This window comes from Plutella xylostella, chromosome 14 (assembly GCF_932276165.1).
Source record: "Plutella xylostella chromosome 14, ilPluXylo3.1, whole genome shotgun sequence".
Classification (NCBI taxonomy): domain Eukaryota; kingdom Metazoa; phylum Arthropoda; class Insecta; order Lepidoptera; family Plutellidae; genus Plutella; species Plutella xylostella.
The window spans coordinates 3797674-3817578 of record NC_063994.1 but is presented as its reverse complement, the minus strand read 5'-3'; the positions used below and the strand labels follow the sequence as shown (position 1 = coordinate 3817578).

At 38.2% G+C, this 19905-nt stretch overlaps 2 protein-coding genes and 1 non-coding gene across 3 annotated transcripts in view; 1 reads left to right on the top strand and 2 right to left on the bottom strand.

Moving 5' to 3' along the window:
- Positions 1-7598: 7598 nt before the first annotated feature.
- Positions 7599-8408, bottom strand: LOC125489520 (fibril-forming collagen alpha chain-like). The gene has a single exon (XM_048625532.1). It carries the CDS (start codon positions 8406-8408, stop codon positions 7599-7601), a length of 810 nt encoding a protein of 269 aa, XP_048481489.1.
- Positions 8409-12632: 4224 nt separating this feature from the next.
- LOC105380141 (calpain-D) overlaps positions 12633-19905 on the bottom strand; it is a 43909-nt gene continuing 36636 nt past the window's right edge. The window contains exons 19-23 of the mRNA XM_048625418.1: positions 19719-19883; positions 15227-15338; positions 13991-14263; positions 13595-13737; positions 12633-13251 (exon numbers count right to left, since the gene is read on the bottom strand). Of these exons, the coding sequence (XP_048481375.1) occupies positions 13062-13251; positions 13595-13737; positions 13991-14263; positions 15227-15338; positions 19719-19883 (883 nt within the window). The 3' untranslated portion in view covers positions 12633-13061. The remainder of the gene's footprint in view (positions 13252-13594; positions 13738-13990; positions 14264-15226; positions 15339-19718; positions 19884-19905) is intronic.
- LOC119694401 lies at positions 14756-14883 on the top strand. Its single transcript, XR_005254861.2, has one exon. It is a non-coding gene; the product is annotated as a U4atac minor spliceosomal RNA (small nuclear RNA).

Genomic DNA, 19905 nt, shown 5'->3' with positions numbered 1-19905 from the left:
GAGTGCGATTTTGCTAAGACTTTTTATCATGATCAGTTATTTACTTACATTAAAATACATATTAAAAATAAAATACCGTTTGGGTATGGCTTTTTAACGGATTTATACTTAAATAAATATACCTAATCGATTAAATACGGTCTGTAACAATTAGTTAGAATCCACTTCCGTTTTCAGGACTTTATAATTTTACTTTATATAGGTAATAAGTGCAGTCAGAAGGGCTAGCACGGGGCGCAATTAAGACGTGACAAAAGTTCTCCGTCGCGCTCGCTCTTGAGGCTGCGCGATGTGAGTGAGCGCGATGCAAAACTCTTGTCACGTCTTAAATGCGCCCCGTACTAGCCATTCTGACCTTTATTAATTTGAAGGTCAACTAAAGGCAGTAGGGTTACATGAACCTTTACTAAATTGTAGTTTGAAAGTGAAAATTTGGCTTATCTCAGTTAAATACTCCTATTTCGTACCTATCATGTATTGTGAATTAAGGTTAAAACTTTTCGTATCCTTAATGTGAAGGTTGATACTTACTAGATACGTACCTACATTTGTAACAAAAAATGGTCTCTCTCCTCAAGTCTTGTCGCGCATAACTACCAACATTCTCGCCGTAAGAGAACTACAAAGTTCCTAGACCTACTTACTGTGTATGCAAGTATACAAGATATTATATTTTAGTGCCTAAACAAATACAGTTACAATTAATAGTGGATCTCCTTAGAACAAATGTTTGTGTTCGTAGACAGTTGTAATGGAATCTGTTATTGAACTTTATCTTATACTTACGCCATAATTATGATACGGGTAGGTAGGTAGGTACATAAATGGTCTTCTTCTTCGGCTAGTCTAGCTAGTATTTGTCACCGTGGTAAGAGTGCATGTCTAAAATAGTAACATGAACTTTCCTATAGGTAGATACCTATTACCTTTATAGGTTTGTAGTAAAACTAGCTAAAACCATATTATGCAAGTGTAATTTCTCTACTAACGATATTCCCGAGTAATGAGGGAATTGTACAGACGCCATTTTCAGGCGACAAGCGCCGGAAATGACCCTGTGATGGCACCGCCATCTTGGCGCGCCGACTTCCGGTTCTTTTATTTAGCGTTGGAGGTTGGTACGAAACATAGGATGTTGCTATGTATTCACTGTTGCCTGGGAAATAAGTTAAACCCGCACGAACGTAGAAAAATGCGAATTCAAAAGATACTTAATAGGTTAAAAGTCGACCTTTTTTTTACAAATTAAACTTATGCAAATGAATGAAAATAGAAAGCCAAGGAAACGTGGGTATAAATTAGTTAATTTCCTTCATTTTGTCTGAAAAAAAAATAGAATTTGAAAATGAAGCTGTTATTCATATCCATGGCCTACCATAAGCATAATAAGTACCAACTAAAGCCTTCCCGTTCCCATAATTGCTGAAGGTCTACGCAGTACGGGACGACAGATGACAAAGGATTTAAATATTGGCCACTAGGAAATTTATGGTCACATAATGTCCTCCTAGCCGAATTTCGACCACGGCGGCCAATCTCATTTGAGATCAGCCATCTACGCAGGAGTAGATTATAGTGCCCAAGTGTGTGCGCAGTACACAGGAGCACTCTCTGTTCCATCACTCTTATAACCCAATGGGACGGATTGACCGACACGACTGGAGAGAGCTAGGCGCAGGACCGACTGCTTTACATGCCCATCCGACAGCATGGATCGTTTCACTATTTCGGACATCAGGTGATCAGCCTTCTGTGTCCTAACCAAACTTAGAACCACAATTTAGAAACACAAATTGATGGTCCTACCCGGGAATCGAACCCGGGACCTCTGGGTCATGAAGCGAAGCTTCTACCACTAGACCACAGAGGCAGTTGGTTGGTCACATACTCACAGCACAGTAGGTACATAATCATAAGCGTAGGTACCTACTTAACGTAAACGGATCGCCTTTTTTTCTTTTGACGTGAGCCACGTGAGTTATTGAACGTCTGGTTATGTGTGCTGTGACCTTTAAACAAAAGGGGGTGACACTGAAGGTTATTCAAACAACTTTTGTCATAAGACTATTTGAATTTCGTGAAAAAATATTCAAGTCCCCATACTAAGGGCCAGTTTTTTGATCCCTAGTTAACTCAACCATTGGTCAAAAATGGCTACCATTAGTTAAAATCCAACAAAATTCGGATGGAGCTGTCATGTTTGACAAGTGACTTGACTAATGGTTAAAGTTGACCACGGATCAAAAAACTCGGCCTTAGTCACGTGACCAACAAAGTTTCAATGGAGAAGCTAAATTATACGGCTAGTTTGCAAATTAGACATAAGTATTATGATATCGATGGGTCTGGATGAGGATTTTAATTCCTTGTCATGACACCCTGGTCTATGTACGCCTTTAGAACTCAGTTGCTCCCATATAAGCAGGTACCTAATCCTAAATAACAGTAAACATTTAAAAGGGGATCATGGATTAGATTTAGTAAATAATAGAAGTTTTAATAATAAATTACCTTTATTTTTCTTATCATTATCATACATATAACATGCATTACATAATACTAGCTAACAAAGAATGTAAGCGTCATAATTAATGCTACACAAATTATAGTATGTATTGTTGGATATCAGATCATTCAAACAATTAAGGTTTTTTGTACACATGCCTAAATTTAATGAAGAGAGAGTTTAGTTCAAAATAATTTTACTAGAAAATAAAGTGTGTGAGTGAGGTATTTTAAGACTGTATATGGCACTGCAAATATTTAAAACAACATAGTAATTATATTCCTCAAGGTATTGTAATACTGATTTTTGAGGGCACAAACGAATGTTTTAAAAACTACTTGTAATTATTTGAAATAATTACTTTTGATTTACTTATTGTAAAAATAATTACACTGCATTGGATAGTCTATGCCTATTCTGACATGAAAATGTCCGACAGCCGACAAGTATGTACCTATGGTTGTAATTTAAACATGATAGCAAAAAAATTACGCAGTTAACAGATGAAAATAAAACAGATTTTGAGTTACTTATCCGTATATCCGTACTAACGGTTTCCTATGTCGGTAAACTATGTTTCAAGTTCAAAGGATAATAATTCTACTTTAAAGTTACGAACATTTTCATACTGTAATAGGTACCTACTTACTCATAAATATAAAAAAACTTAGGTACATAATAATTACAATTGCACAAATGAGTATTACAAAATAAGCCACGATCAAGCAGTGGTATTTTTTAAAACTATGCATAGAAAAAATAATTGATGACACTTTGAAAGTTTCTTAAAAAGTAACATTTTATAAAAATAAACATGGCAAGAAAAAATCACATCAGAATAACATATCTACTAAATTTAAAAATAATTAGTAAGTATATTTTTATTTTGTCTTAAAGTTGAAGTCTTTTAAATAAACTATTCCTTTAAAATATGCAGGTACAAACAAAATAAAATATCTGGTAGGCAGCTTCCTAAATTATGGAAATATAAGGTTAATTTCGTAATCTCTACCATACGGAATACATTAAAAATGTTCAGGTTCATCAGCATATAATTTCCATGCTTACAGAACACATCAGTCAAAAAACAATTGTCTACTGTCGTACATAGGTCAGCCCTTCTAACACCGGGTCTTACTGTTTAGTTTGCTCTGTAAATATTTTTTAAAATGAATTATCGATAACTTCTGAGACAGAAATACATAGTTACACTTTGGCAGTGAATTTTGTTATTAACTGGCCTTCATGATAAAATATCTGAAGAACTTATAACAGTCATAGGTAAATAAACAAAAGAAAAATCTGTTTCGGATTGTTGATTCATCTTTTAAAGAGGGTTCCTTTTTTAACATTTTTTTTAAATTAAAATCTAATAAACCCAATCAGGCCGTCTTACCATGAAAATTATAGACTTAAAATTCTAGATACATACCTACTTATTATTATTCGAGTTTTTTTGAGTTTCATTTCTGAAAATAGTTTTTCATATTTAAAAATGAGCTAAATTGTTTCATAAAGGCGATAATGCCATAAATTATAACAGCATTTTAGCTACACGATCGATCTAACTTGTATTAAGTAGGTAGGTAAGTACATGATATTGAGTTATTTACTTAGATTAACATACATTTTAAAAATAAAATACCGTTTGGGTATGGCTTTTTAACGGATTTGTTCTTAAATAAATATACCTAATCGATTAAATACGGTCTGTAACGTTAGTTAGTTACAGACCGTACTTCCGTTTTCAGGACTTTATACATATAGGTAATAAGTACAGTCAGAAGGGCTAGCACGGGGCGCAATTAAGACGTGACAAAAGTTTTACATCGCGCTCACTCACATCGCTTAGCCTCAAGAGCGAGCACCGAGCACGACGGAGAACTTTTGTCACGTCTTAATTGCGCCCCGTGCTAGCCCTTCAGGTCTGAACTAGAAAAACATAACCATACACATTTTTACGATACGTAAGAACTTTTTAAGTTATACCAAAACGAAATTCACATAATTTGTTACACGGGCCATGTTGCAAGTATTGTTTTCAAAGGTTCAACCTGAAAATTGTATAACAATGGATGGTTGGAACTGATGAGCAACGCTTTTGAAACGGAGATTCAGCTCAGAGGAATTTTATAAGTACCCATTTATTTACAGGATGTTGCAAAAAGGGTATACTAAGCCGAAACAGTATGGTATATCTAAGCCTTAGTATACCCTTTTTGCAACCCCCTGTATAAAATATAGCATGACTCTATGACGTTAAGCTAAAGTAACCCCAGACCTTTATTAATTTGAAGGTCAACTAAAGGCACTAGGGTTACATGAACCTTTACTAAATTGTAGTTTGAAAGTGAAAATTTGGCTTATCTCAGTTAAATACTCCTATTTCGTACCTATCATGTAGGTATTGTAAATTAAGGTTAAAACTTTTCGTATCCTTAATGTGAAGGTTGATACTTACTAGATACGTACATTTGTAACAGAAAATTGTCTCTCTCCTCTAGTGTAGTCGTGCATAACTACCAACATTCTCGCCGTAAGAGAACTACAAAGTTCCTAGACCTACTTACTGTATATGCAAGTATACAAGATATTATATTTTAGTGCCTAAACAAATACAGTTACAATTAATAGTGGATCTCCTTAGAACAAATGTTTGTGTTCGTAGACAGTTGTAATGGAATCTGTTATTGAACTTTATCTTATACTTACGCCATAATTATGATACGGGTAGGTAGGTATGTACATAAATGGTCTTCTACTTCGGCTAGTCTAGCTAGTATTTGTCACCGTGGTGAGAGTGCATGTCTAAAATAGTAACCTATAGGTACCTATAGGAAAGTTCATGTTACCTTTATAGGTTTGTAGTGAAACTAGGTAAAACCATATTATGCAAGTGTAATTTCCCTACTAACGATATTCCCGAGTAATGAGGGAATTGTACAGGCGCCATTTTCAGGCGACAAGCGCCGGAAATGACCCTGTGATGGCACCGCCATCTTGGCGCGCCGACTTCCGGTTCTTTTATTTAGCGTTGGAGGTTGGTACGAAACATAGGAAGTTGCTATGTACTCACTGTTGCCCGGGAAATCCTAACGATATAACTTAAACCCGTACGAACGTAGAAAAAGGCGATTTCGAAAAATAATAGGTTATAAGTCCTAGAATATGCTTCTGAAGTATGGAACCCACGTTATGACTATTACATAAATCGAATTGAATCTATCCAGCGTAAATTTTTAAGATATACAGTTTAAAACGGGTATTTATGACATAAGTTATGACCTTCGCTGTAAAAGACATCATTTGCTACCTTTACAACTACGGCGGCGGATAGCTGACCTGTCTTACCTACATAAGATCATCAATGGTAGTATCGATTCTCCTGAGTTGCTTGAGTGTGTCAAGATGAAGGTACCTACAAGATCAAGTCGAACTGGTTTTCAACTACACGTACCTAAAGCTAACACTAACTATAGGCAAAATAGTTTCTTTGTACGGGTGAGTAGACAGTTCAATGCTATTGCAAATGAGATTGACTTTTTTAACTGTAGTTTATTATCGTTGAAAAGAAATTTGGCATCGGAGTACTTTGGTTCCCAGACAAACGATTAGCTTTAGTATTCTTTATTAAAATAACAATATAAGTTCTTATTCTCACTGTTAGCATAATTTAATTCTTGTAATTGCTAATTGCGTAGTTTTACGAAATGTGTAAATTAGACTTACCATAACTGTTTTTCTTTTTGTAATAATTTACTACCATATGCGAAAACTACTAAATGGCTCTTAGATGCATCATATAAATGTAAACTAGTTTAAGATAGCTGTAAGTTTTCCGAATACGATAAAATAAAATAAAAATAAAATAAAGTCGACCTTTTTTTGACAAATTAAACTTATGTAAATGAATGAAAATAGAAAGTACCTACTACAAGTGAAGCCAAGGAATGGTTGGGTATATATTAGTTAATTTCCTTCATTTTGACTGAAAGTATATTAGAATTTGAAAATGAAGTTGTTCTTCATATTCATGGCCTACCATATTAATGTACCAACTAAAGCCTTCCCGTTCCCATAATTTCTGAAGGTCTACGCAGGCGACAGATGACAAAGGATTTAAATATTGGCCACTAGGAAATTTATGGTCACATACTCACAGCACAGTAGGTACATAATCATAAGCGTAGGTACCCACTTAACGTAAACGGATATCCTTTTTTTCTTTTGACGTGAGCCACGTGAGCTATTGAACGTCTGGTTATGTGTGCTGTGACCTAAAAGGGGGTGACTCTAAAGGTTATTCAAACAACTTTTGTCATGAGACTATTTGAATTTCTTGAAAAAATATTCAAGTCCCCATACTAAGTCACGTGACCAACAAAGTTTCAATGGAGAAGCTAAATTATACGGCTAGTTAGCAAAATAGACATAAGTATTATGATATCGATGGGTCTGGATGATGATTTTAATTCCTTGTCATGACACCCTGGTCTATGTACGCCTTTAGAACTCAGTTGCTCCCATATAAGCAGGTAACTGTTAGGTATTCACATTTTGTAACAAATATAAACGCAGCTTGTGAGAGGACAACCATTTATTGACTACCGTTGCCATGCCAACGGACAGCAACCATAAATATACAACATTCCTCCCCACCTAAATAATGAGTATAAAAAACAAAAATAACATTATCCCATACTTAATATAAAACTTATAAAACCCCTTAAGAACAACTTAACAATTCATCACCCTATTCTTTAACTGAAAACTTATAACGTTATAAATGAAATAATATGACACCCTGTCCAGACAAATATTTAAGTAAACAACAAAATTTCAACTAACCAACACTTCTTAATATCTATATACTTATACACATTCCTCCCCTCTTCACAAAAACCTAAAACAAAATAAAACTACTTATCAAAAATTTGTAAAATATGTAGAAGGTTAAACAATAAGATCATAGGCAAAAGTAAACTAAAGTAATAAAAATAAACAAAAATGGTTATCAAAAGTTTGCGCTGAACAGCGCTGCGCACCATATTTTGGCCCGGGCACGCCAACAGCAGGCGCCTCTGTCGCGTCCTTATGTTAGCGCTGGCGCGCAGTCATCCCAAAGCGTGCGTCTCCTACTGCACCTCCGCTGAGGCCGACCCGTGCCGGCGCCCGCAGCAGCCGGAGTCCGCCCCATTGGCCCGGGCACACCTGCCAGGTGTCCCTGCCATATCGCCACGCCACCCACGACATACAGTACACCTCCGCAGCGTCTTGCCGTGCCGCCCGCCGCGAGCGCCTCCGCAGGCATCTCCGCCGCGCCGCCCGCAGCGAGCACGCAAGCACCTCCACCGCGCACCAGCCGGGGCTTCCCGCGCGCCTCCTCTCCGCGCACCCCAGCCGGGGCTTCCCGCGCGTCCCCTCTCCGCGCACCCCAGCCGGGGCTTCCCGCGCGCCTCCTCTCCGCGCACCCCAGCCGGGGCTTCCCGCGCGTCCCCTCTCCGCGCACCCCAGCCGGGGCTTCCCGCGTGTCTTCCCTGCGCACCCCATCAGGGGCTTCCCGCGCTCCTCTCCCGCGCACCTCTTCAGGGGCTTCCCGCGCGTCTTCTCCGCGCACCCCTTTAGGGGCTTCCCGCGCTCTTCTCCCGCGCACCCCTTCAGGGGCTTCCCGCGCTACTCTCCCGCGCACCCCTTCAGGGGCTTCCCGCGCGTCATACCTACCTCCCGCACACCCCTTCAAGGGCTTCCCGCGCGTCCTCGTCCTCGTGACCTCCACGCACCCAGTGCGCGTCTTCGCGCCCCCCGCCCGCGAGCCGCGCCGGCCCCTCCCGCTGCGCCGCCAGCCGCGTGTCCCGCGCGCTCCACCCGCACTCCTCGCAGGTCTTGCTCTCCCCCTCTCCATCACACCCTCTTCTTAGATGGCCCCGTTTCCTGCACCGACAGCATGTGGAGCCCTTGTACCGGCGCTGGTCGCAACGGTGGTGGCGGTCGGTCGGCGGCCGCGCGCGCCCGCACCGTGCAGAGCATGCAGGTGCCCACGGGCGCGGCCGCCCCGGCTCCTCGCTGACCGCCTCCGCTTCCTCCGCCGCCGTCTCTTACTTAGGCACTTTCCCCGACCTTTGTGATCGTCTTTTTACACAATTTACTTGGGTAAATCCACCTACGTCGCCACTGTTAGGTATTCACATTTTGTAACAAAATGTAAATACCTAACAGTAACTAATCCTAAATAACAGTAAAAATTTAAAAGGGGATCATGGATTAGATTTAGTAAATAATAGAAGTTTTAATAATAAATTACCTTTATTTTTCTTATCATTATCATACATATAACATGCATTACATAATACTAGCTAACAAAGAATGTAAGCGTCATAATTAATGCTACACAAATTATATTAAATATTGTTGGATATCAGATCATTCAAACAATTAAGGTTTTTTGTACACATGCCTAAATTTAATGAAGAGAAAGTTTAGTTCAAAATAATTTTACTAGAAAATAAAGTGTGTGTGTGAGGTATTTTAAGACTGTATATGGCACTGATAGACAGAAATATTTAAAACAACATAGTAATTATAATCCTCAAGGTATTGTAATACTGATTTTTGAGGGCACAAACGAATGTTTTAAAAACTACTTGTAATTATGAGAAATAATTACTTTTGATTTACTTATTGCAAAAATAATTACACTGCATTGGATAGTCTATGCCTATTCTGACATGAAAATGTCCGACAGCCGACAAGTACCTATGGTTGTAATTTAAATTTTAAACATGATAGCAAAAAAATTACGCAGTTAACAGATGAAAATAAACAGATTTTGAGTTACTTATCCGTATATCCGTACTAACGGTTTCCTATGTTTCAAGTTCAAAGGATAATAATTCTACTTTAAAGTGACGAACATTTTCATACTGTAATAGGTACCTACTTAGTCATAAATATAAAAAAAACTTAGGTACATACTAATTACAATTGCACAAATGAGTATTACAAAATAAGCCACGATCAAGCAGTGGTCTTTTTAAAACTATGCATAGAAAAAATAATTGATGACACTTTGAAAGTTTCTTAAAAAGTAACATTTTATAAAAATAAAACTTAAACATGGCAAGAAAAAATCACATCAGAATAACATATCTACTAAATTTAAAAATAGTTAGTAAGTATATTTTATTTTGTCTTAAAGTTGAAGTCTTTTAAATAAACTATTCCTTTAAAATATGCAGGTACAAATAAAATAAAATATCTGGTAGGCAGCTTCCTAAATTATGGAAATATAAGGTTAATTTCGTAATCTCTACCATTCATACGGAATACTTTAAAAATGTTCAGGTTCATCAGCACATAATTTCCATGCTTACAGAACACATCAGTCAAAAAACAATTGTCTACTGTCGTACATAGGTCAGCCCTTCTAACACCGGGTCTAACTGTTTAGTTTGCTCTGTAAATATTTTTTAAAATGAATTATCGATAACCTCTGAGACAGAAATACATAGTTACACTTTGGCAGTGAATTTTGTTATTAACTGGCCTTCATGATAAAATATCTGAAGAACTTATAACAGTCATAGGTAAATAAACAAAAAAAAAACTGTTTCGGATTGTTGATTCATCTTTTAAAGAGGGTTCCTTTTTTAACAATTTTTTTTTATTAAAATCTAATAAACACAATCAGGCCGTCCTACCAAGAAAATTAGACTTAAAATTCTAGATACATACCTACTTATTATTATTCGAGTTTTTTTGAGTTTCATTTCTGAAAATAGTTTTTCATATTTAAAAATGAGCTAAATTGTTTCATAAAGGCGATAATGCCATAAATTATTACAGCATTTTAGCTACACGATCGATCTAACTTGTATTAAGTAGGTAGGTAAGTACATGATATTGAGATAACATACGTACATACGAGTCAATAAATTATTTATACTGATATACATTACAACTACGCGTCCTAAGGCTTATCCTGATATTTATATTAGTTTTTGATAGAAAATAACACTCAGTCAATCTAAAAATGCAATTTGTCTTAAGTATCAGCTTAGGTGCCTCTCTAAGCCAAATAGGAGTATTGAACACGCTATATGAAACTGATATCACATGTTAATGAACCGACAGTAGAACTTTAAAAAACCACCGGATGGTTCGTAATTATTCCTTACGTTTTAAGTCTCCTATTTGACTTACAAAGTTTGCAAGGAATGCATCTAATTAGAGGCATGCTTAGTAGAAAAAATATCAACAATTATTATTTATTAGTGTACCTTAATCTGGATCTAACTATAGTATTGCACATTTGAACCCTAAAATTGTTGTGTGATATTCCATTTTGTGCATAACATATCAACTGTGCTTTGCCTCAAACGTTTTTATTTTATATTATACAAGTGTTTAAAAATATAGCATAAAATTGTACATACGATAAAGACGATTCACTATCTGTAATCTAGATTACTTTACACATTTTAAGTGCACGATAGGTGCTGCCAATTTTGAAGGGATATTGTAAAAAAACAGTGTTGCAATACTTAATATTTCACATAACATGAGATTGTACGACGGTTGGTTATGAGTTATTTTTCTATGAGTAATGTTATGTTTTACACTATTGTAATTACAATGCCTTCACAAATTGGGGTCATTCATGTAACTTTTATTTTATATGTGTATCTGAAAGTGTGCGTTGTTGCATTGTTATAATAATAAGGTACGTACATTTGAAAAAAAATAAGATATCTAAATGTAAACTACTCTACGTACTAAATTATGCCGTCCATGATCTGAGCTTCGCTTTCCATAGCTACTTAATTTAGAAATAAATGTTGAGAAACTAAATTATTACAAAACCTTAAACATTACAACGCTGAATCGCATGATAGACATTTCAACGCTATGCCCTTTCATGTAAATAGCTGCCATTTATTAATTTCACACGTGACCAATCGATTGAAAATATGATAATCACAAATTGCAAAACCTCATTAAGATCTATAATTTTACATTACGTTTACGAAAGTTATCATTCGCGCAATCATAGAATTAAAGCTTTTTCGCATCTAACAAGTCTAGCAGCTATTGATAATGCCTCATTTCTATTAAAAGTATCTGCAATAATATATGTCCACCGTCCAAACTATAGTAAAGAGATTAGGACTCTTCGTGCGTAACTTCTTCTTAAAATTTTACAACTGGAGTGACCGTGCTGTAAGTAAACCTTGCTGAGTAATTAGCATACCTTTAATTAAACCCTCGACGCAAGCAACGTAAAACATGTTTGTATATTTGTGTATCTGTCTGTCTACGCTTCAGCTCCGAAAAAATGGAATCGATGTTTTATTATAACGGGGCCCGTGTATCCTGTCTCATCCCGGGAAATCAAGACACAGTTATAAAATGTACTGTGGCCGGTGTAGGAATGGGTCATAGGGACGTGAGGGGAACTTTTTCGTCCCGAAGCCGCGCATGCAGATAATTACTTTCTATTGTAACTGATTTCCCGACATTCAAGCTGTCATTCAAGATGTCGAATTATCTATCGAAGAGACGAAAATATTCGTGATTGGCACTCGTTTGCATCTGTCGAATACGATTTTAACACCGGTAACGTGCTCTCCACCAATCCGCAATAGGTCAGCGCGGTGGACTAGGCCTAAAACGCTAGGAGACGCGTGCCCCAGCAGTGGGAACGTGATGTGTTGTGATGATGACGATCTTCTGTCAACCAGGAGTTCGCTAGCTTGCGTTCTACTGGTTGACAGAAGAAAAGGAGGCGATCCGTTAACGTTACGCTTATATGTTCTGTGAACTAAAGGTTAATCAGAAAATTAGCGTTGTCAAAAACCTAGTACGCATCTGTCGAATTGAAGTATTCATTTGCGGGTTAGCTATGATATTAATAAATAATACAAATCCGTTTTTGCTTGTCAGCGGCTATTTTCTTCGTAATCGTGACGGGTTGTCACTTCGCAAAGAGGTAACCATAGACACATCATGATTACTTTTTAAACACCGTGGATACGTGATGACTCTTGGCGCGTGCAGCCCTAGCACGCTATATAATTAGTACCAGTGACACACCGTACGGGTCTTTCAGACAACTGTGAATCCAGCCAGGTTACCGTCCACACACGGCACCGCTCGTATGCTCCGCAGCAGGCGGCTAGGTGATGACTCTGGGCGCGTGCAGCCCCAGCTCGCAGGGAATTATTACCGCTTGAGTCACTTGAAATCAGACACAAACTAAATCTATATATCGCAAATCGCGACTTCGGGACGCAAAAGTTTAACTATTAGCGCTGTCAAAAACCTAGCACGCATCTGTCGAATACAACTTTAAACACCATGCTATGTGCTGTGATTAGCGCTGTCAAAAACGTACGCATCTGTCGAATTGAAGTATTTATTTGCGGGTTAGCTATGTTAAAAATAATAAAGATACGATTTTGCTTGTTAGCGGCTATTTTACTGTCACTTCGCAAAGAGGTCACCATAGACACATCACGATTACTCTCTTAAACACCGGTTAAAACCTTCCTTGAGGTAGCTAGGTGATGACTCTGGGCGCGTGCAGCCCCAGCACGCGGCGCGCGAGGGGCGGGCGGTGGCGCGGCTCCAGCTCGCAGGGCGGCGCCCAGTCCTGCAGCCGGGCGCCGTGAGCCAGCCGGTGCGTCAGCCGGTGCGCTATGGAGAAGCCGCCGCTGCCTTCGAGTTGCGTGAGGACTATTATTACTTGTCTGGAAAGGGGGAAACGGAAGTTTTATATAGTGCATTTTATTTTTGGGTTTAGTTTGGGCAGTCAGATAAGTTACTTAGCATCTAAATCTAAACTGATTCAATAGCAGTGTTGGCATAGAAAAAAATATAAAAGATAAAAGTAGCCTCTGTAACGGGGCGGTAAATAGGCGGTCATATAAAGATGACATATTTCTATACAGTCAAACAGAAGATGCCTCTTCATGCCTATACCATCGCGGTACCTCATGTTATAAATACTTACTTACGTAACATATCCAGGGCTTTATTTTAGAGCCGAATACTTAATACTTTCAGCAATATAGTTATAATAATTATGCTGACCTGTGTAGCGGAGGTACAGAGTCGACGGTCTTCAGCTCGCCGCGCGTGGACACCACGTTGTAGCTCTCCTGGCAGTCGCACTTCACGTGGATCCATTTATCGTTGTGCCGATTCTCAACCATCACCACCAGGCCCGCCCAGCCCTGTGGAATTAATGGGTAGATATGAGTTTGAGACATTTGTCTTAGAAATATGCACATAAAGGCCTTCTAAAAAGGGGAATTAGCCCACGGAACATAGTCATAAAAATTATTGAAGAACTTTTCTTGTGTTCATCATTCTGATGTTGAAACTCGCTAAAGACTGTAATTTATAACAAAATATGCGTTAAAAGTATACAGAATCTGCAATCTATTCACTACGGAGAAGCAAACCACTTTAAAACAACAAACAAACCTTCGTCAAATAATACGCAGTCATGCCTTGCCGGCCCTCATGCCTCTGTCCCCTAGCCAGCGTCAAGCCAATGATTGCATCAGCCAGGATATGAGGATGCAGAGACGGCCGTTCCACTACCAGGGGTTTAGACGAGTGAGCCGCTAAAACGTGTCTAGGCCAGGCGGATGAATCGCCTAGTTCTAGACCCGTGTGCCAGTGGTTGAAGGCTAGGCACACGACCAGGTAGAAGCCCTTTTCTAGCATCTTGTGGCAGCCGACAAAGCCTCGGACCTGAAATATTGAAAATGATTTTATTAATCTAACGCCAATGATTTCAAAAGGAAGGATGCGCCCGTCTGAATATTTTGCCTAAACAAAACCCGTGCGCTGGCCCTAATTCAAAGACAGATCTATGAGATTTTAGGGCCAGCGCGATGGTGCTATTTTCTTGAGTTGGTGGGCCTGTCCTTACGCTAGTCTAATGTCTAACTAAAGTATACTATTTTTACAATCAGATTTTGTTTAGATGGAGTGACAAATTGATGCATGGTTTTAGAACTCTGAAATAATATTTAAATTTTGTAAACGTAACATTAATTCTGCGAGCATTAATTTAAATGTTTTTCAGCGTGAAATACATATAACGCTACGACGCACATCCAACTTATAACACTATTCAGTAGTACAAATAACCACTCCTAGATGGCGCTGCCAACCGCTCCCTACATCGCGGTATGGTTTGATTTCACAAAACCCATAACTTATCCGACACACTTCACATCTCTCTTCCTTGTCTTGGGGAGCATAGTGCACCGTGATCGTAAAGTGAGAGCACTGATGCTGGCACCCGCATGTTGCGACATGACCGCGCCCGGCCGCCGTCAGGGGGACCGAGCGCAATTTTTGAATGGCCCTTTTACTTTAGAAGGGGCTTGTCGGTATCGGGTAATTTCTGCTTTGAAATAGGAAATCTCTGATGTCTCTGTATAAAAATATGTAACAAATTCTGATTAAAGTTAAAAGTATGTACGCTGTAGCAGATTGTACATCAATTTAATCAATTATTATAAATCTGCGCACACGCATAAGTACATATTTACTTACAATCTTTTTTAACTTTTGTATATTTTACGGCACAATACAATATTGAAACTTTTAATTTAACTAACTGTTAACTTTTGTACATTTTACAGCACAAGCAACTTTCAATATTGAATTGTGCTCTAAAGTACACAAAAGTTTTAGATTACGTACCTGTCGTTTGCTATGCGCGACCAGCTTGCCGACCTGCGCGGCCGCGCCCGACTTGGCGCGGAACACCGCCACGCACAGGTCCAATTGAGAACGCTGGCTTTTTGCTGAGTTTCTGGAAGGGACAATCATTTATTTATTTATAAACTTTTAAGTATTCTTATTATTATTCTTTGGTAAACAATGTGTGTGTCTTTTAAATCAATAAATTTATAAACAATTAACCTGTAGGACATAGAAAGCTGATGACCGCCAATGAATTCCGAAAAGTGAAATGATTCAAGTCGGATGAACATGTAAAGTAGTCGGTCCTGCGCCGCATTATCTGAATGAATGAATAATGAATAAATATATTTATTTCACAAATAAGCTTAACCTAATACATCCCACAAAACCAAGTACATATTGGTTTGTCTGTGGGGAGGGAGTCGCACTTCTTTTTCTATGATTACCTACTTATACTTAAAAAGTTTTAACTTAACATTTTCTTAACTTTACAAAAGATAGACATACATAACGTTACATAAGTACATAGACATATTGTTGATTATTAATGTTATATAGGGTAGGTTTTTAATTAGCAATAATTACATAGGTATATTTTGTAGAAGGAAAGTTTTATATAATCTTGAAAATTTATTTTTATTTGGTTCATTTCTTATATGGATAGGCATCTCATTATATAACAATGGAATTCTGCGCTGTAACAATCTGCCTCCAAAATAGTTATTAACTTTTACAGTTTGGTATTTACCTTGAGCCTATCTGTCCCTATGGACCTTTGATCTCTCTGTTGTGCACTGTGAGCAATAAATTGAGCACTTGAGCATTATATTGTGCTCCGGCACAGATTAGATTGGCCGCAGTGATCCAAAAACAGACTTCTGTCTGATAAAAAACAGCCACAGATTCTGAAGGCAGGTTTGTTTTTCAATAATGTCAAATTCTTTGTTTAAAAATCGACTTTATTATAGGTGTATGTAGATGTAGATGTGATGGAACTTTAACTTTGATATTATCCTTCAGAACCACTACCAATGGACAACATTTCATTTTCTTTACCCTATATTTTTATTTGTTATTCGGAAAGTTTATAGAAAATTATATTTTTTTATTTTGTATATACATAAATTTTTGCATGTTATTTTTAACTTTAAAGTTAATTATTAAAAAACCGGAAGTGACGTCTCATATTAGGCTCAATTTTTATTTTTGTCTATTGCCTGAGTCTTGAAAAAAAACATAAATGACACTGACAAGTGCCATTTAAACTTTGTTTACATGCCAACTAACAAATGGGTCATTTTCAAATGACCTTGATATTTCTAATGATGGAAAGTAGGTACTTATCATGTAAAAAAATAAGCAGAAGCATTTTTTCAGCTGTGTAGGCGGTGGCATGCTCTGGGACATATTATATAGAGGTCATCTCTTAATAATAAATAAAAAAAATAGTCAGAAAGTGTCAGAACAGAATTAATGAAAATGACCCAAATAAACAACAACGTCACGATAAAACGTCAACGTCAATCAAAAATGAAAGTGACAGTTAGGGGAATGTGGGGTAAGACCGGGACGCTAAGGAAAATAATTAATAAAAAATCCAAATTAAGGAGTTTTAATCAACTTTATTAAAATTTGCTTACTATGCCTTATAATTAACAGTCTTGCTCAACAAAATCAATGTTTAAACTATTCTAATTAATAATAATAATGTTTTTCTAAATGTTAACTTTTTACGGTTTTACCCCATGCCTGGTCCAAAACCGGGTATACCATTATTCTAAACCCGACTTTGCCCCTAACACCGGTAACAACAGAACTCATCCAGTTCTTCCAGTTCCCATCCCGTACAGCCTTCATGTGCCCATTTTTTGCACTTCAGGCATTGAACCCAAGCATCGCTTCTTTGCGTATTGCCATAAATCTCAGTGCAATAAATGCACATGTCGTCAGTCATTTTTTGCTTTTTTGGTTTTACTTTATCGATCTTAAGTTTCGGAAATTTTTTCTTGTTAGGTATTCTTCGTGATGGTATTTTGTTCGATTTCCGATTTGTACGGTGATGAAGTAATAATAGCAGTTTTTCCTCGACGAGTATTTGTAGTGATTTTTCTTACAACGTGTGGTTTTGGTAAAATATCAGCAGGGGAAAATGTGAAACAAGCCGTTGTCACGCATACTGACTGCTGTGAAGTGCTGGGCTGTGGACTATCTGCTAGCCGTGAAGTGCTTTGTTGTGGAATGTCCACTTGCCGTGACGTGCTTGGTTGTGGGCTAACTGCCTCCCGTGAAGTGCTTGGCTGTGGAATATCCGCTTGCCGTGACGTGCTTGGTTGCTGGCGAAGTGCCTGCCGGGATGTGCATGGCTGTGGATTAATGGCCGGCCGTGATGTGCTTGGCTGTGGAGTATCTGCTTGCTGTGACGTGCTTGGCTGGGGGCTAACCGCTGGTCTAATAACACTGTTTTCATCTCGATCTTCAACCGTTTCTTGATCAAAAGCGTTCGCTGTAGGCTCAGAATCAGGTGTTGGGTTATTATCTGTTGTAGAAGCAGATACAAATACATCATCCGAGAAGATGTTAGCATTCAGTGGGAAAATTCCTGTTTTCGAAAAACCACTCATAGCATTTTGGAGAGTTGCTGCTTTGGCGTACGCAGTCCCAAAAAGTTTTCCGAGTTGAAACATACTCACTGTACGACCTGGATTATTACGCAGCCATGTCATCACTTCTTGACTGTAATAAGTACTTAAGGGTCCCATGATGCTGACGTCAAGAGGTTGAAGACGGTGTGTACAGTGGGGAGGAAAACTTACTATGATCACCCCGTTCTCTCGAGCTTTATCAATCAAGGGAAGGTTTTTAGTGTGCGTTGAGTGACCATCTAATAAAAGGAGTACAGGGTCATCTTTCGATGGTTTCACATTTTCAATGAAATGGATTAGCCAGTTCACAAATATGTCACTCTGTATCCACCCACTGGGATGGCATACAGCAATAGTTCCAGGAGGCGTACCATCTAACAATTCTGCCTTCATTCGGACTCTCGGGAAAATCAAAAGTGGTGGGATATAAACACCTGAAGCTGATACACACAAAACTGCAGTAGTCAACTGGCCCCTTTCAGCAGAAAAGATAATGCCTACTTGTTTTTTGCCTTTTAAAGACAGAACTTTGGATTTCTTTTTGGGCACAGTCATGATCCCGGTTTCATCGACATTAAATATCTTAGTTGGCCCAAATTTGTATTTGTCTTGCAGTTCTATTAGAAGAGCAAAAAATTTCGAGACATTTACTCTATTAAACCCCATTGCTCGTGCAACGGAAGTCGGTTCTGGAAGGCGTAATGATAATTCCGGATGACGACGTAAAAATCCATAAAGCCAATCCATACCAGCCATTTTTGTGTCTTTATTAAAACCGTGATCTATGACATTTTTCTCTGCCAATTCAAAAGCAAGTTTTCTAAAATCTGTGTATGTAAGCCCAAATAATTGAGCCTCTAGATCTTTAATATGCTGACACATAATATCTTCTTGCTCATCTGTTAAAATAGTCTTGAAACGACCTAGGCCTTTTTTAGAAGCTTGTTCCAGGTCATTGTTTATACGGTACTTCTTAACTCTATCTTCTAATTTCGATTGTGGAACTGCAAATTGTCGAGAAGCCAGACGGTATCCACTTCTTCCTTCTATTACTTCCGAAATGGCCTTTTTCATGGCTTCTTCAGTCCATGACTGCCGGTTTGTACATCGTTTATAATTTCGCGGCATTTTCATTCAAACTGTAACAATGTTTCAAACAAAATTATATTTAAAAAAAATTAAACACGTAGTCACTGATTCTTGTACAAAACCGGGTACCACCCGGTATTACCCCGTACGGTTTTGCCCCAAGCACCCTAGCAAGAAAAAAAATAAAAAAACTAACCTCAAAACGAAATACAATTAAAATCTAAGCAGTGTTTATTAAACATGAAAACATGCTTAACCATGATTAAAAACCAATACCACATACCTGGATGTTCCGAAGCATAGTAAATGAATGAATTCCATGAATTATTAGATCAAACCACCCTAAAAACTTGATTTGTAATTATTTTTTACGAGCGCACACGAGTGTCCTTCAACTTTTGTTGACAGTGTCGTCAAGATGGCCGACTGCAGTGAGCAAAGCGCGCGAAAATTTGAAACACGCCAAGTGGCTATAATGACATGTCCCGGTTTTACCCCCATACCCGGTTTTGGACTAATCTCCCCTACTTTGTTTTTAAATCTATAGGCTTTGATCATCAAAATGCATCGCACCTGATGCATGACGTCATCAGCACTTTTTTACTATTTTATGATTTTCTCGAAAATGATACATCCAAAAAATACAAAAACATTTTTTTTGTGGCCTTTAGAGCTAAATCTCGAAATTTTTTTCGATTTATAGCAGCTTTAGTTTTTTGAAATGTTGTCCATTGTACTATTAACTATGAAACTCTTACCTCTGCCCCTCCTGAAACAGCGTAAAGTCCACCTCAGTGGGCTGCGTGGCCGTCAGTAGTAGACATGTCAGGTGTCTCGTCGAAGACATGGGCGGCAGTATACCGGCGAGACGGACCTCGTGCCATCCCACTCGCACCTTGCAGATGTCTATGCAGTCGAAGTATCTGCGGGAGAGAGATGGAGTTA

Bases quoted from the DNA above. Each gene is read 5' to 3' on its own strand.
- LOC125489520 (XM_048625532.1), bottom strand. From the start codon at position 8,408: ATGGAGAGGGGGAGAGCAAGACCTGCGAGGAGTGCGGGTGGAGCGCGC.